Here is a 16,486-nt window from a genome sequence, read left to right on the forward strand (position 1 = left end):
TAATTGTTTCATGTTTAGATTATATTAAGAGATAATTGTAGTAATGATTATCAATTTTAACTTAATTGGAGTAATAGTCATCAACTAAAAATACATGATCATTAGTTATTTAACTCATCAAAACTGATTAAATTGTAAAAATTTTATTAATTTTTGGCTAAATTACCTAAAATAAAATTGCTATTTCATTATTTTCTCCATAACCAAAATTTACCATTCATTCTAAGTACGATCCGACCCGTCAATATCCAAATATTCCATATTTACCTAACAAAATAATAATAATAAATAAGAAAGTCGGTTGAAAGCTGCAGGCGTGTCGTTCTTTCATACTTTTCTTCTTCAACCTCTTCGTCTCCGGCAAACCATCGATCCAGTTGGCCTCTGCGCACCACCGTCGCATTCCAATCCGCTGCCACGAGCTCCGACCTCCAATACGCCTCCGGCTCCGACGACCCGATCCATATCTAGCTCCAGACCCTACCCTACCCCAAATCCCAGCTCCAAAGCACTCTTCACTTCTCCACTAATCTCCCATTCAATTGACTTCCGTCCGAACACAGTTCTGCATCTACAGGACGACGCCGTTTTCCGTTCAAGATTCGATTACGAACATTGCCGCCTCAATAATAGGTGATCATTTGATTTTTTCAATGAATTTCACTGTTCATTTTTTCAATGATTATATAATTGAATCTGTTATTGGTTTGTTGGAAGCTTAGGTCTTCCTTTTGCCCGTAATTTCTTTGGCTTCGGTGTTCTTCGTACTGGATCTAGAGGTAATATTTGTTTCCAATCTTTACTTTCTGTTTGGTTGCTGAGAAAGTTGTGGGGAACATAAAAAATGAATGGAAAGTTTGAAGTGTTGCTGCTTATGTTGCGTTTTTAGTTTTTGGGTAGTTTAATATTCAACTCAAACATGCATAGTAGTTGTCTCGAGCTCAGTTGAAGATATTCCACTTGGACGTCTAGGAGATATTGCATATGGATTTTGGAACTGGAATTTTTATAATGCCATATTCGGTTGCTCGAATTTTGTCGAAAGATTAGGAAAGAAGTTAATTTGAATTGGAATTTACTTTATTGGTTGTTTAGTTGAAAAAGAAAAGCTAAATATTTTAGTTTAACAAAGTATTATTGAAGATGGCTTATATGAATTTCTCATTCCGTCCTTATTAATTGAAAAAAACCATCCCTTTATTTCCAGTTGGGGATAAGCTGGAATGAGTTGAGTTGTACAGCTCCGCCGAGGTAAAAGCTCACTATGGGACTTTTTGATGGATTGCCCGTGTCTCGAGACAAGGCAGTAAGTTCAAGTCACTTATCTTACTACACCTGTTAATAACTATATATTTGGTTGTTTGCAATGGGTATGGAGCTCACATTCCATTTCTCTGGCAAGGGGCTTTGGCGGTGCAGGTGTCTATGGTAGGAATTGCAATTCGTAAAAGGGTTCTGCATAATATTAACTTTTGACTGTATAGAGTTGGTTCTATTTTCATTATTCTTGAAATGTCTTCAGAATTCACAAGACATGTTCTTTATTCGATTGTAAATAAAAGTTGCATGCTTTAGCTGCTAGAAACTTAGTGCTTTATTTTTTTGCTGTTGGTGCATATTTCTCATTTCAGAGTTCTGATGAATATATCTGATTTGACTTCAATAAGGAAAAGATTCTTGCTAAAAATTTGATTGACGAAAACGTGTTGTGTCATCAATTCATAGATGTTTACTGTTTGCTGTAGGCTTAAATTTATACCTGCCATAATGCTACTTGTCAATTACAAAATGGGGTTTACTATAATTTGCAAGTTTGACTTGATCCCAACACTACTTGTTTTCTGAGGATGCAGTTTATCTGGAAAACACCCTGTTTCACTTCATCTTATTTGTTTGTGACAAATTGGTCTTTTGTGTATGCTTCCTGCACACCCAGTTTCACCCCTTTGGCATGTCTTAAATAAAATTAGGTAATAAAAAAACGTCGTACACACTATAAAAGGTGAAAATCCTTAGTTTTCTTCAGTAAAACTGGAAGGAACAGTTTATTAGTGATTCTAAATTGAAAAATAATCTGAGGAAAAAGTTTATGGATTCCACGTTGTTATAACTATACCTATCAGAAAAAGAGCTGTAGGTTTTTATATGTTCATGCCTGGCACTCTGGTAGAATTTCGACTCCCTCTGGATTTTGCTCTTTAATGCATCTGGCAATAGACTGAGGGCCTGTTTGGAACTGCTTTTAAATTGATTGAAAGTGCTTTTAGAGAAAATGTTTTTGTGTTCCAAAAGCACTTAAAATGCTTCCTGCAAGAAGAAACAGTTATTTGATTCTTGGATATGAAGAAATAAAGTGCTTTTTTAGGATTCAATTGTCATTTTACCAAGGATTGGTTCAAAAATCATTTTCACCAAAAGTGCTTTCAGCCATTTTAAAAGCACTTCCAAACGAGCCCTAAACTTAGCAAATAGAGAATAACTAGAAACACACAAGTTTTATACTGGCTCGGTAGAACCTTTGCCTACATCCAGTTGTGATTTCTCTGGGTTGAGAAATCATGGCTTCTTTGAATTAATAATAGAGTAAACAGAGCTTTTGTAAACCATAGAACTAATCCCTCTCTTTCTCTTGGTTGTCTCTCTGTTCTCTCTTGTATTTATTGGGTGTGTCTGACCCACCTATTTACTTATTAAGTCTCCTAATCTATTTGGGAAAGCACACTTGCATTCCTATTCTGTTTCTGCTTTTAGAATTCCTAATCTAATTGTACAAGAAAACTTAATTCTTTCCTAATCATGGTAGGACAAGAATCTGTGGACCTTTAACTTTCCTAATACAATCCTAAACAAAATAGGACTCTTAACAAATGACGAACCAAATCCTAACACACTTCTGATAATGTTACAATATTGAAACAATAACAGTAAGCTTATGAGGTAAAAGTCTTTTACATACAGAGAATTCACTGTAATATCTAGAAGCATGCACCAGCATATGAAAACAATAATTTAATACAGTGTTTAAACTTTAGCATGCATGCTTTGTTATGCATAGTGCTTCTTGATGTTACCTTCTCAATTTTTCTTCTGTCATCATGGTAATTTCAGTATCTGAGGGAAGAGATTGCAAAGATAGATGAGAGCTGGGCTGCTGCTCGTTTTGATTCATTACCTCATGTTGTTCGTATTTTGACGTCCAAAGATCGTGAAGGTGAAGTCCAGTTTCTGAAGGAGCAAAGTGATGTTGTTGAGGAGGTTGTGGATGAAGTTGTGCATAATTATCACAGTGGCTTCAATAAAGCAATTCAAAATTATTCTCAGGTCTTGTATATCTTTCTGGATAAGAATATTTAATCTATTTGTCCATTTTTTTCTTTAATCTTTTTCAATTTTATATATTTTTAGCATCCATGGTGATATAAGAAACTGAATCTTGTGGGTGCTCCAATAATTCATCTGTTTTCTGACAAAAAAAAAAAAAAATATTTATCAAAATGTTTTGCTTTGAAAATGCTAGTGTTTTAATGGTTTTTTTGTTTCTGATTTTGGGGGAAGTGGACGGTTGTCAAAAACAAGAGTTGACTCTTGCATACTACTATCTCACTCTACTCAATTCTTTCCAGATCTTGCGGTTGTTCAGCGAATCTACTCAAAGTGTTGGTGTCCTGAAGGTTGATTTGGCTGAAGCAAAGAAGCGTCTCAGTGCCCGTAGTAAACAGCTGCATCAGTTATGGTACCGGTCAGTTACTTTGCGTCACATAATCTCCCTCTTAGATCAAATTGAGGGCATATCTAAGGTTCGTCTTATCTTTTTTTTTTTATTTTTTTTTTATTTATTTATTTTTTTAATTTATTAATTTTTATATCTTTAGACAATACCAGGCTCAGGAGTATTGGGATTATTTCATTCAGTCAATAGTATTTGAACTCTTGACCATGAAGTTAGCTTTTGGGAGGGTGTGTCAACTGCGTTCTGCTCAATCCATTGTACTTGAGTTGCAGTTGTATTAGTTTGCTCATTCATATTTAAAACCATGAGCATGCATATGTACATAAAGAAATTGATGAGCATGTGTTCACGTATATTTTTATTTGAATTTTGAAATAATTTATTTAAACCCTGGCCTTTACAGCTCACGAGATAGCTGGGGGCCCGCATGGCGGGCTATTAGCTCAGTGGTAGAGAGCGCCCCTGATAACTGCATCGTTGTGCCTGGGTTGTGAGGGCTCTCAGATATCATGCAAACCCTATACTAATAGAATAGAACCTTACTCCATTTAATCTAATAAAAGTTAAATGTTTTTTAGTACACGCACACGCTCACAGCTTACAACTCATTACTTAGCAATGTAGCTTTAGATTTAACACATGTTTTATGCTTTGATACATCTGTATTGTCTGGTATCCATACTTTTTCATTGAACTACGGGTGATAAAAATATTCCAACTGAATCAGCTTCATGCCTAAATGTTTCATTTCATCTATTATCTGGTCAAAATGTGGCTCAGGTTCCAGCTCGGATAGAGAAGCTGATTGCTGAAAAGCAGTATTATGCTGCTGTTCAATTTCATGTTCAATCAATGTTGATGCTTGAAAGAGAGGGGCTTCAAACGGTAGGGTGTTTTATATTAAAAGAATAAAATATTATCTTCAAACAGTACATTTGTCAACTACTTTATTTGTTTTTAAATTGAAATTTGTACGTAAATGTTTTTCCTACTCTTTTATGGTGGCTTGGTTGAAGCTTTAGTTTTATCTAACTATACTAGATCCTAAAACAGTTTGTCCCATTTTATTCTCAAGTTTCATTATTGCCGGTTGGTTCAGTAATAATGGTGTCAACTTCAAGGTTCAATCTTTTTCTTCATCCAATATATCATAGCGTTTCACCATTTTTCTTTTTTATATTTTTAAATTGTTAGCTTCTCTGCACCACAAGGTGTGGGGGAACTATTTTAATGATATTAGATATTGAATTATTATCTGGTTGATGCGTCCTTAAAGGTGGTGCATCTGACACTAACGGTTCTTGAAAATATCAGAAAAGGGCCTTTAATAGAAATTCACACTCTCATTTTCTTCTTCTGGATGCAATATAGCTTTTGAGGAAACCTTTAGTGAATTTATGATTTGGTAGTTATAATTGATTGGCTCAGGTCGGTGCCCTTCAAGATGTTCGCTCTGAGTTGACAAAGTTGCGAGGAGTTCTGTTTTATAAAGTGCTAGAGGATTTACATGCTCATCTTTACAACAAGGGTGAATATAGGTATTTACTTGTGTTTTGACGTTTTTTTTCCTTTTGGTACCTTCATATACTTAGCATCACTTTAAAAATAGGACCTTCTAGAGGAAAAAATGAAGAAAATTTTACTTTATTGCTTTCAGTTGATTTGCATACTTATGGGGTGGCTGGGATGTTCTGGGATTTAGGCATTAGAGGATTTGTTTTCCATCTACTGCTTTCTATTTCATGTTAGCTGCACACTTTTTTGTTCCTGCTGCTGTGACAAACTATAATTATATGAAATTGTGATGATTTTATAGAACTCTACTTCTCTGGGAGCACTCGTCTTCCTCTTTTGGGGAAATTGATGATTGATCAATTTCTAGCTTTGTATTTTTCTTTTTATCCTGTGCAATACTCTCAAAAGCTATTTCTCATATATATTGTCCTTGTGCTGATTCTTTTTGCAGCTCAGCTGCTTTAAGTTTGCAAGAAATGGATGATGAGGTACCAACCACCACAGCTACTGTATTTTCACTGAGTAATTCACAATCCCTGTCTCGAAGAACCAGGCTGTTAAAAGGTGACAATCAGTTTGGTAATCAAGGAGATGGATCGTATAGGACAGGTTCTGTTGATGGCAGGTAAGATTATTATCGCATTATTATTGCATGCTGGGTTTTTCCTTCAACCTGCATTATTATCGCATTATTTTCATTTGAAAATTATATCACTTGCAAGTTGTGGATTTTTTTGTTTATACTCTCTTCTAGAATCAAAGTAAGTTCACAATGCCTCAAATTCTTATTGGACATTTTATCTGCTGCTGCATTATTTTATTTGGTTAATTTCTTCAAGACCCTCCTGGAGGTTTGTATATTGGTTAGGATATAATAGTATCCATCTTCAAATAAGAGGAAGGTTCCCCGTGAGTTCAATATGTTGGAGAGAATATATTTTAGGCTTTTTAGCCAAAGTGGTCCCTGAGATTTGCATAACTCCTCACTTTGGTCCCTGAGATTTGAAATCAATAGAAGTGGTCCTTGAGATTGTCCACCATCAATCATTTTGGTCATTTGATGAAAAATTATGTTAAGTAAGGATCAAAATGATTTGACAAAATTTGAGGGTATTTTTGTCATTTTATCCTTATTTAATAGAGATATTTCAGAGGACCAAAATGATTGATAGTTGACAAGCTCAGGGGCCAATTCTATCGATTTCAAATCTCAAGGACCAAAGTGAGGAGTTATGCAAATCTCATGGACCATTTTGGCTAAAAAGCCTATATTTTATTGGCTGTTGAGTACCCATTGAAAGTAGTCTTTGGAAAGAAGTTAAAAAATGTCACTAGTGTTTTTATAGTAATGTGTGGCTACTTGTGGATAGGCCTCCATGATTTTCTACATAGCCTTTTTGCAATATTCTTTTTACATCTTTTCGATTGAAGGTCATAATCTTGCATGGATGAATTACGTTTATAGTTGGAAGATTGAATTCTTAATATTATTATATTGTGGTTTTCCTTTGGTAATTCTACATCTAAATTCTGAATGTTTCAGTTCATCTTTTGATGGCGTTGATGAGGAGGGCACTTTGGAACTGCATGATGAAGCTACCTCAGATGGGCATACTTCAGTGAGGATCAATGGTGATGTCAAAATTGTTCCTCATGATATGCCAACATGGCTTCAGTATTCCACTCCGGATGAATTTCTTGTATGACAACTGTGATTGTTCACATCTCATGTTGTCTTTTGAATGAATTTCTTTTGTGCTGAAAGTTCTGGGGTTTTTATTTGGATGTAGGAAGCAATAAAGAAAAGTGATGCTCCACTTCATATCAAATATTTGCAGACCATGGTTGAGTGCCTTTGCATGCTAAGAAAAGTTGCAGCTGCTGGTGCTATAATATGGTTTGTTATCTGGTTTTACTTTTACCTCTTTTGGTTGGTTGTCTGTTGTATTTCAAGAATACTTATCAACTTATTTGATATTTTGTTCTTACCCATAACAGCCAAAGATTGCGACCTACAATTCATGAGATCATCACATCCAAGATTAAAGCTCATGCCGAGCTTCTTAATTCCTCAAGGTCTGGGATTGGGCAAGCTTCACGAACTGCTACAACTGGCCTACATTTTATGAAGGGACAGTTACAAAGTTATCAGTTGCCAAAACAGAAACGTCAGAATGGGATATCACTGTCTGGAACTCTATTGGCAGTAAGCCCTGTCTCACCTGTGATGGCTCCTGCAGGGAAAGCACAAGCCGCAGCAAAAGAACTTCTTGATTCAGTTTTGGATGCTGTTGTTCGGATATTTGGTGCGATATTTTTTCAGTTTTTAATGTGTTCTTTATTCTATTTTAGGTTTTTAGTAATGTGCATATACATATATGTATTTAACAATGAAACTAAAGTCTCCTAATATAATTCTTTAGAGAACCATGTTGTTGTTGGGGAGCTTTTGGAATCAAAGTCCTCTGTTGACATGAACACGCCAAAATCAATGCCAACAGATGTAAATCGGAATACTGAATTAGAAGCATCTCAAGTTACTGGAGGCTATAGCATTGGTTTTTCCTTGACAGTATTACAGGTAAGCTATCTGTTTCAAGTTTTTAATGGTTAAAAAATTCCACATGGTGTATCCCTTATAGGAAATTCTGTGCAGTGACATGCATTGCAGTTCTAAAACTTTCTTTATTTTTCCCTTTTTCTTTTCATGTGTTAAAGAGTGAATGCCAACAACTTATTTGTGAGATTCTGCGGGCAACTCCTGAAGCCGCATCTGCTGATGCTGCTGTACAAACAGCTAGACTTGCAAACAAGGTCCCTTCCAAAGACAAGAGGCAAGGAAATTGGTTTCATATTCCATCTAACTATATATTGCTTGATAGTCTGGTGGTTTTCTAGTTAAAAAACTAATGAAAGCACCACCAGTGGGCAGTGGTTCAAAAATGCTTGAGATGTTTTCTCGACTACTTTAATCTGTGGGTGCTCTTCATTTTAAAGCCAATCCTTGGGTATGCAGAATGAAACACATGGTTAAATGAAACATTTGTGACTGGTTGGAAAATTTGAATCCACCATAAACGCCAAAGGTTCATATATCATTGTATAGATATGATGTCACTTGTGACATTAGGTCCCTCTTCTTACTCTTTGGGATATATCTCTTTTTGCGAGGAGTTACTATGTACTTATGCCTTTTTTCATGATGATGGGTTACAGGGATGGTGCAGAAGAGGGTCTGACCTTTGCTTTTCGCTTCACAGATGCTACTATATCTATGCCCAACCAAGGTATACTTGATTATTCTCCTGCAGTATTTAATACCATCTAGAGTAATGATAAGTCGAATAACACCATGCTGTAATAATTAAATATACTGTGTCTATCCTGGTTAGAATCTCAGCCTTATCTGATGGATAGCGTCAAACTATGGCAGCCTTACTTAGTAAATGTGAATGTTATGATTATTGCAAGGGTTCATGGACCCTTTACTTCACCTTGTTGCTTGTACCTGTGTCAATAAGACATGACACTGTTAACTGGTAAGGGTATGTCAGTAGGAACTGCTGATGCATTGAAGAACTTTGGAGAAATACAAACCCTGATATACTTGGGTGTGGACCCTCAGCCCCTCACATGATTTTCATAATCAAGTTCATGTAGCTTTGATAGCTTTATAAATTCCTTTAGAAATGAGTTCTTTCTGTGTACTTAGTTGATGAGCTACTTGTTAGTTGTTATGCATATGAGAAGCATAAAATGCTGATGACAGAAGATTTTTACTTCTGAGGTTCTCATAGAGCCCTTTGTTTTTCATGATAGACATGATACATTTTGTTTGATATGTGTTACTTCAGAGGTACTGATATAGTCTTATTGAGCTTGTCTGATGTGTGTTCAAGGTTACTCAATAAATTAGTGCATTGAATTACTGGTTGTGTCATAAGACCTGTATGTCCAGGCCCCAATAGAATTATTGCTTTAATCATTTATTGTGTTTATGTTTCTCATATTTCTGGAGATTACCATGACCATGGACTACAAGGGAGGATTTTTCCAACTCTGAATCATTCTGATTTATCATTGTTGTGAATATCACGTTTAAGAATGGGAAAAACAAGACAAACTCAGGAAACCGAAAACAAATAATCAAAGATAAATTGCACCAAGAGTTTACGTGATTCGGCTATTTGCCTGCGTCCACAGGGCAGCAACAACAAACTTTCACTGTATCAATAATGAGTACAATGAATAATCTTGTCAAGCCTCTAGAAATAAAACTTGACGAAAAATCTGAAAGAACAAGAGCAAGAAATACACACTTCTCTCTTTTCTCTCCTCTCGGACGCACTTTGCCGTTACAATATTCTTTCACTCTAACTCCTTGAGTGGTATACAACTTATTGTTTTTTCCACATTCAAAATTAGTGCAATAGCCCCTTTATATAGACATAATAGAGGTTGTCTTCAATAAGGTATACTAATCCTTATTGGCATATAGTTATGAATCCTTCTCCAGTTGAGAAACCAACTCCATTTGGGGAAACCACTCCATTTGGGAAAACAATTTAATCCTCTTAAGACTATAATTCCTAATAGACTTAGGACAACTCAAATGGGCTGGGAAAATACAACATTCATCACCTCAAGAATTTCATAGAGAGACGTTAGATCACTATCACTTTTCTTGTATAATTGAAATGCTTCATTGTATGTAAGTTGTGGGTTTTTCAAAACCATTTCTTTATGGCGTTTGATGTCACAACCAATCTCCAAGTTGGAGTGTTTTGTTCTATCTACTGAATAAACTACATACTTCTTAAGGGTGCTTTTCTAGTTTAAAAACTTTCTCAATAGGCTGTTGCTTTCATAAGTTATATTTCTAAATTCTTCTAGATTCAAAGTTTCTTCAGCTTTCAACGTGTTGCATCTGGCATTTCTATTAGTTAGTAATATGTTACGGTGGTCTGCATCTTCCATTCTCCAGGGGCTGATCTCATTCGTCAAGGCTGGAGTAGGAAAGGTCCAAACGTTTCACAAGAAGGTTATGGGTCTGCAGCTATCTTGCCTGAGCAAGGCATATATCTTGCAGCATCTGTATACCGGCCTGTTATTCAGGTTTTACAATTGTTCTTAATCATGTCTTTAAACATGAGCTTTATGATCTGTACACAGTGGTTCGTCTTTTGACCTTTTCCGACTTTATGTGCTCTTCAGTTTACAGATAAGGTTGCATCAATGCTTCCTAAAAAGTATTCCCAGTTAGGGTAAGCCTCACAATCATATTACTCTTTTCTTTGTAATTGTGCATATCACTTTATGTTTAACAGCAATGGGGCATGCTATTTGTTAGTTTCTTTCACTTTATTTCCATTTTGTTGCTTAATCAAATATTACTTGGCATGGGAAGGAAATATGCTGATAGAAGAAAATACTTTTGAACTTTAATCTGAACTTCTGATCCTATTTCTGTAATTAGTCTTGTTGATGAGTTATATAAATACTAGCCTCTTGCCACAAGCATAGCCACATGCCTATGTGTGTGGCAATTGGCTCTTTTTTATTGTTTTACATTTATTTTTAAAATTTTATTGTTTTACATATTTTTTTTAATTTTAGTTATTTTAGATATTATTGTTTTTATTAATATATTTTGAAAAATAATGAACATAATCTGTCCAGTAACTGTCATGTATGCATTGCTCATCCGTCCACCAGAAGGGATCCAATTCAGTTGTGCCATTGCCAACTAGATATTGATAGCTTATAGTTCTGAATAGTCATTTGTATATATGTTGTCTCTATCAAAAAAAGGAAAAAATGTATCACTTTTTGCAGTCACCTTTCATATGTTCATATTGATGCATGAGTTTCGGTATTTTACTTTGGATAGGCAGAAGTATGACAACCATCAAATATGGTCAAACACACGAGGGAATGGGTGGCGAAATCTTTTCCTGCTTAGTCACAACGATATGGACTTAGCTATTGTAGGGGCTACAAGGAGGAATATGGGTTTGAAGTTTCGAATGTCTCAGGCATAAGTTGTAGTCTCACTAACCCCACACATATAGGTTCAAATATAGTAATCCTTCAAAATTGGGACTCTTGCTGTTTGAAGTTGGTTATGCTTATGGTTAGTGAACTACTGGTCCTGTGATCTGTTTGCTTATTGATCCACAGATGAGTTCGGTTCATCTTCTTTGTTATCTTCATATTTTTTTGTTATTGTTATCATGAATTTGGTTATTACATTTCCTCTTCTTTGTTTCCATTTACTTTTTTGGAAAAAATTGTAATATTAACTTCTGAATCTGCAGTAATGATGGATTGATGGTTTTTGTGGAGAACTTTGTGAAGGACCATTTTCTTCCCACGATGTTTGTGGACTACAGAAAAGGCGTACAGCAAGCTATATCAAGCAAGTTCTATAACTAATTATTCTACAGTGATCTTGTTTATTCTTTTTATTTTCTTGCATGGCATGAAACTACGTCAATTAAATGATTTCACTCATATGTGCCCTAAAACCTAATAAATTTTCCTTTTGAAAAAAATGTAGATATTTATATTTAATGATACTTAGGTGTAAGCTATATATCTTTAAGTAATCTTACCCAAGTAAGAGGTTGGAGGCTCGTGCACTTTGTATAATTACTGTTTGAATCCTGTAGACATGCAGATTATATTTTATATAGAGTTTCTATGGCATTGACTTTTCAGTACGAAATGACCATGAAAAGCAGAAGACTTTCATTTTCTCGGGAACTTTCAATGCAACCCTAACAAAATGGACGTTTAAAAATTAAAACATATTCATAGGTACATGCTTGCCTCGGACACCATTTCTGTAAACAATAAGGAATTCCACTATTACTGCCTCACTCATCTGGAGCATTGAACAAAAGTTTTCTCATACATAACAGAACAGTCACATCATTTGCACTAAAAAAATCTGATTTTGGGAAGCCTTTGAATTCTTATAGGTCCAGCTGCATTCCGGCCCAGAGCACATGCTGCTGCATCTTATACGCCTTCAATTGAGAAGGGTCGACCTGTCTTACAGGGACTGTTGGCAATAGATTTTTTAGCAAAAGAGGCAAGTTTGAACTTTTCCTTAAGAGAATTTCATTTATAGTATTGCAGTAGTGTCTCTCTGCTCCACTGCGGATGATTCTTTTTTTAACATTGTGCTCAAGTTATTTTAAATATATGGACAAATAATCTTGTTTGAAATTATTTACTCTAGGTGCTTGGTTGGGCACAAGCTATGCCTAAATTTGCCGTTGACCTTGTGAAGTATGTGCAAACTTTCCTTGAGCGAACCTATGAACGATGCCGGACGGCATACATGGAGGCAAGGATGTTTCCCTTCTCACTCTCCTATTACCTTAGCGCAGCAGTATTATTTGTAGATATGATATACTCTGAGTCTACTTGTTTTGCTTTATGTTAATGTTTTGAGTATTTATTTTTCTTCTGGATTTGGTTGTTTCAAGCTTCTATAGCAAAGTGTCTTCTCCTTTCCTTTCAGAAAGAGAAGTAGAGTTTAGCGGACAAGCACTATATTGACATTATTTTTACAATATGCAATGGCCATAGAGTTATAGGATTGATGGCAACCATACATTAAAACATAGATTTAATTACTGCAATAGTTGCTATATTGTAAGACTTGAGATGCCAACTGTCAACAAATATAAATGTCAACAATGTGACAGTGATTTTCACATTTTTTCATTTGTAGGTTCTTGAATTCTAATCAGTACCCTGAAATGTAGGTGGCACGTGCCATGATAATTGATTTTATAGTTTAATCCAATGTTTGGTATTCTTCAGGCAGTTCTGGAGAAACAGAGCTATATGCTTATTGGAAGACATGATATTGAGCAGTTGATGCATCTTGATCCAGCAAGTACATGTTTACCAAATTCCTTTGGTCAGTCAAACTTCGAAACCCATGCTTCGGATTCTGAAAGTCTTGAGGTTGAATTACAATTAAGCGACTTATTATTGAATTTGCGGCCTATTAAGCAGGTATTTCAGTTGCCAGTCTGATGTTAAAAGTTTTTTTCTACTTAAATGATAAAATTCTTATTGTTATCATTTATTGTTTCTATTTTATCAGTAAAATATTTTAGACTAACTTCTCTTCAGATCTTGTAGTAGTGAGGCCTTGCTGACGAAGTAATTGATTAATTTATTGAATTTTTAGATTATGGATGGATTGACTTTCTTTTTCAACTCTGCCTCTCACAGGATAATCTAATTCGTGATGATAACAAACTAATATTGCTGGCTTCCCTTAGTGATTCATTGGAGTATGTTGCAGAGTCTATTGAAAGGCAAGTTCTCATCCGGTTGCAGTCTAGAATTTGTTTTGGATTTTCTTTTATTACATCAGTGGGGTATGTAAGTGATTACATAGTGGACAACAAGAAACTTGTTAATTTATTTAAAAAGCAGCAAGATCCTAATTTTAATCCCTATGCTTTCCTCCATATGGCAATGAGTTGTGTTATCCGAGACTAATGTGGCAACGAGTTCTCTTATGTAACAAGTTTTCATGAAAACAATCATGCATTTCGTGTGATGTTAATGAAACTGTTTGATGCTCCTTTCCTCGAAGAAAATGCAATGTATGCCCACAAAATTATGTTGCTTACATGGATGCAAAGATTCAGTTTCAGGAGTTTTTCTTTTCACTCCCTTGTGTGTGAAGTTTATTATTTATTTTCAGAAGTTTCTACAACCCCCTTATTTTTTCTGATCTTTGTTTTTAACTTGTACATGTCCAGTTTCAACCTTAAACATGGAATCTTTTTTATGCTTTTATTCAGTTTGACTTCCTACATTTGTTACACATTTATCCATGATAGATGAACGAGCACAACTTTTTTTCACTATATAGGCTTGGGCAGACAACCTTCAGATCTCCAAATCAAGTAGAAGAGAGTGGTAAGAACCATCATCAACGAACAACTAGTGATGCTTCTAGGGATCTGGCATCATTTGCAGATGAGTATAGAAAATTGGCGATTGACTGCCTCAAGGTTTTACGTGTTGAGATGCAATTGGAGACGATTTTCCATATGCAGGTATGTGATGTTTAGTTTGCAAATACTGTCTCACCTGAGAGTGATACCTGTTAGAATTGTCCTGTAATAAACATAGCATCGGCAGACTGAAAATTGTGGTTTAATCAGGAAATGACAAATAGGGAATACATGGAAGACCAAGATGCAGAAGAACCAGATGACTTCATTGTTTCACTTACTGCACAGGTCAGTATATTCATCTCCAGCGTAAGCAGATGGGAGACATTGGATAAATTATACTTTTTTTCTCTTGATGTGGAGAGAGATACTAAACAAGAATTGTAATACACCACTTCTTTCTTAAAGGATATTTATTTTAATTAAAAAATATTAATTTTTTATGAATCAGTAAATTCTGAGTACCACATTCTCTTCTTACATAATATTTGGGTTTCTTTGCCCATAGATAACACGCAGGGATGAGGAAATGGCACCTTTCATTGCAGGAACGAAGCAAAGCTATATATTTGGTGGGATTTGTAGCATCGCTGCAAATGCATCCATCAAGGTTTGTACATTTTATGAAGTCTCTGACTCTTATGTTAGATTGTTCATGTTATCCATCTACCAGCATTCCAGTTTGTAATTTCAGATATTTGCATTCATATATGCATATATATTTATAGTCCCTTTTTCAGAATCTCATGCCAACGTCTGGTTCAAGTGATTCAGCTGTTAAATTGGTGCTTGTTAAGTCATCCCATCTAAAACATCATGAATACGTGCAGTGGAAATGTAAAAAGGCTTCATTTTCTTAACAATTTTTGCTGTATTTTATTATCTTCTCTGAACTCCTTGATTCATCCACCATTGCAAGCATAAGGAATTGTGCCGAGAAAATATTCCATTGCCTTACAGTACCTTCTTTGCTTTTTGTTGCACCATCATTGAAATCAGGGCTCAGGAATTCATATATGTATTCACCATCACCCATTTTATCCATTTAGTGATTGAAATCCAAAGAACCGCATGAGAGAAGGCTTCTTTATAATGTGCATTTTATCTATTCTGTCAGACCAAAAATCTTTTCCATCTGTTCACTGCTAAATGCTGATGCGAGATAATGCAATCTTAACAGGCTTTGGCTGATATGAAATCAATCAATCTTTTCGGCGTTCAGCAGATATGTCGGAATACAATTGCGCTGGAACAGGTAAGTCATTTTCTAATCCATATCTGAATTGCTTAATTCATTTCTTAAATGCTATATCTATTTGATATATCTTACTCTGTGTTAAGCCCTTATTCGAACACTCCAAATATTACTGTGACAAGGCTTTCTGGTTCCGATCTTGAAGTTACAAACGTTACCGCATTTAATAATTATTGTTGGCACTGCAGGCCCTGGCCGCTATCCCATCAATTAACAGTGAAAGTGTACAACAACGACTAGATCATGTCCGAACTTACTATGAACTCCTAAACATGCCATTCGAGGCAAGTCATTGGTACTACATTTTTTGTTTTGCTCTACATTTTGGTTTCCCCATGGTGATCAATATTTTTCACCTATTTGTTTGCAGGCCTTGCTAGCTTTCATCACAGAGCACGAGCACTTGTTTACAACTACAGAGTTAGTCGACAAATCTCTCTTACCTATACATATCATGGTCGTAGTAACTTGTACAGCTGCTGGATAACACGTTACATTTCTCTTACAGGTATGCAAATCTTCTAAAGGTCCAGATTCCAGGAAGGGAGATTCCTGCCGATGCTCTAGATCGTGCATCACAGATTTTATATCGTTAGCCTTTTTCAGATTTATTCTCTCTTTTCAAGATTAAAGAGTTCTGTGCTGTGGAAAAGGTGGTAGCATCTACGTAGTGTTGGTCATTCTCAAAATGGCGGATGCAGCGAAAGCAGACACGAGAGCGAATTTTGTGGAAGTTGCCGGCCAACATGGCACACCATGTTGTGTCAATTTTTTTTTTTGCCGAACTGTATAATGACGACGAGGGTTCCATTTTTCGTATTGTTCTCATAATTTGTTCATGTGTAGTATCATTTTTTTTGTATTTTCGTTTGCAGTGTGTAACAACTTAATGCTTAGTGTTGGTTGGGAAGAAATGAAAGCCGATGTAAATTTTCGTGGTCGTTAATAATAGTAAGTCGTTTGTATTGATTCTCAAAAGCGTCCGTTTATCCG

General features: G+C 35.5%; 1 protein-coding gene across 1 annotated transcript; it reads left to right on the forward strand.

Moving 5' to 3' along the window:
- The first annotated feature begins 250 nt into the window (after positions 1 to 250).
- Positions 251 to 16,462, forward strand: LOC137735562 (exocyst complex component SEC8). The gene is made up of 28 exons (XM_068474986.2): positions 251 to 633; positions 723 to 779; positions 1,208 to 1,306; positions 3,109 to 3,321; positions 3,624 to 3,797; positions 4,511 to 4,615; positions 5,159 to 5,268; positions 5,697 to 5,870; positions 6,789 to 6,945; positions 7,036 to 7,142; positions 7,244 to 7,551; positions 7,669 to 7,826; positions 7,964 to 8,079; positions 8,462 to 8,532; positions 10,230 to 10,360; positions 10,460 to 10,509; positions 11,563 to 11,663; positions 12,229 to 12,341; positions 12,492 to 12,599; positions 13,082 to 13,279; positions 13,502 to 13,587; positions 14,154 to 14,340; positions 14,449 to 14,526; positions 14,747 to 14,848; positions 15,419 to 15,493; positions 15,682 to 15,777; positions 15,864 to 15,913; positions 16,002 to 16,462. Exons 3-28 carry the CDS (start codon positions 1,265 to 1,267, stop codon positions 16,087 to 16,089), a joined length of 3,198 nt encoding a protein of 1,065 aa, XP_068331087.2. The 5' UTR covers positions 251 to 633; positions 723 to 779; positions 1,208 to 1,264; the 3' UTR covers positions 16,090 to 16,462.
- The last annotated feature ends 24 nt before the right edge of the window (positions 16,463 to 16,486 follow it).

The sequence above is a fragment of the Pyrus communis genome, chromosome 7 (genome assembly GCF_041283825.1).
Source record: "Pyrus communis isolate YQ-2024b chromosome 7, ASM4128382v1, whole genome shotgun sequence".
NCBI classification, from domain to species: Eukaryota; Viridiplantae; Streptophyta; class Magnoliopsida; order Rosales; family Rosaceae; genus Pyrus; species Pyrus communis.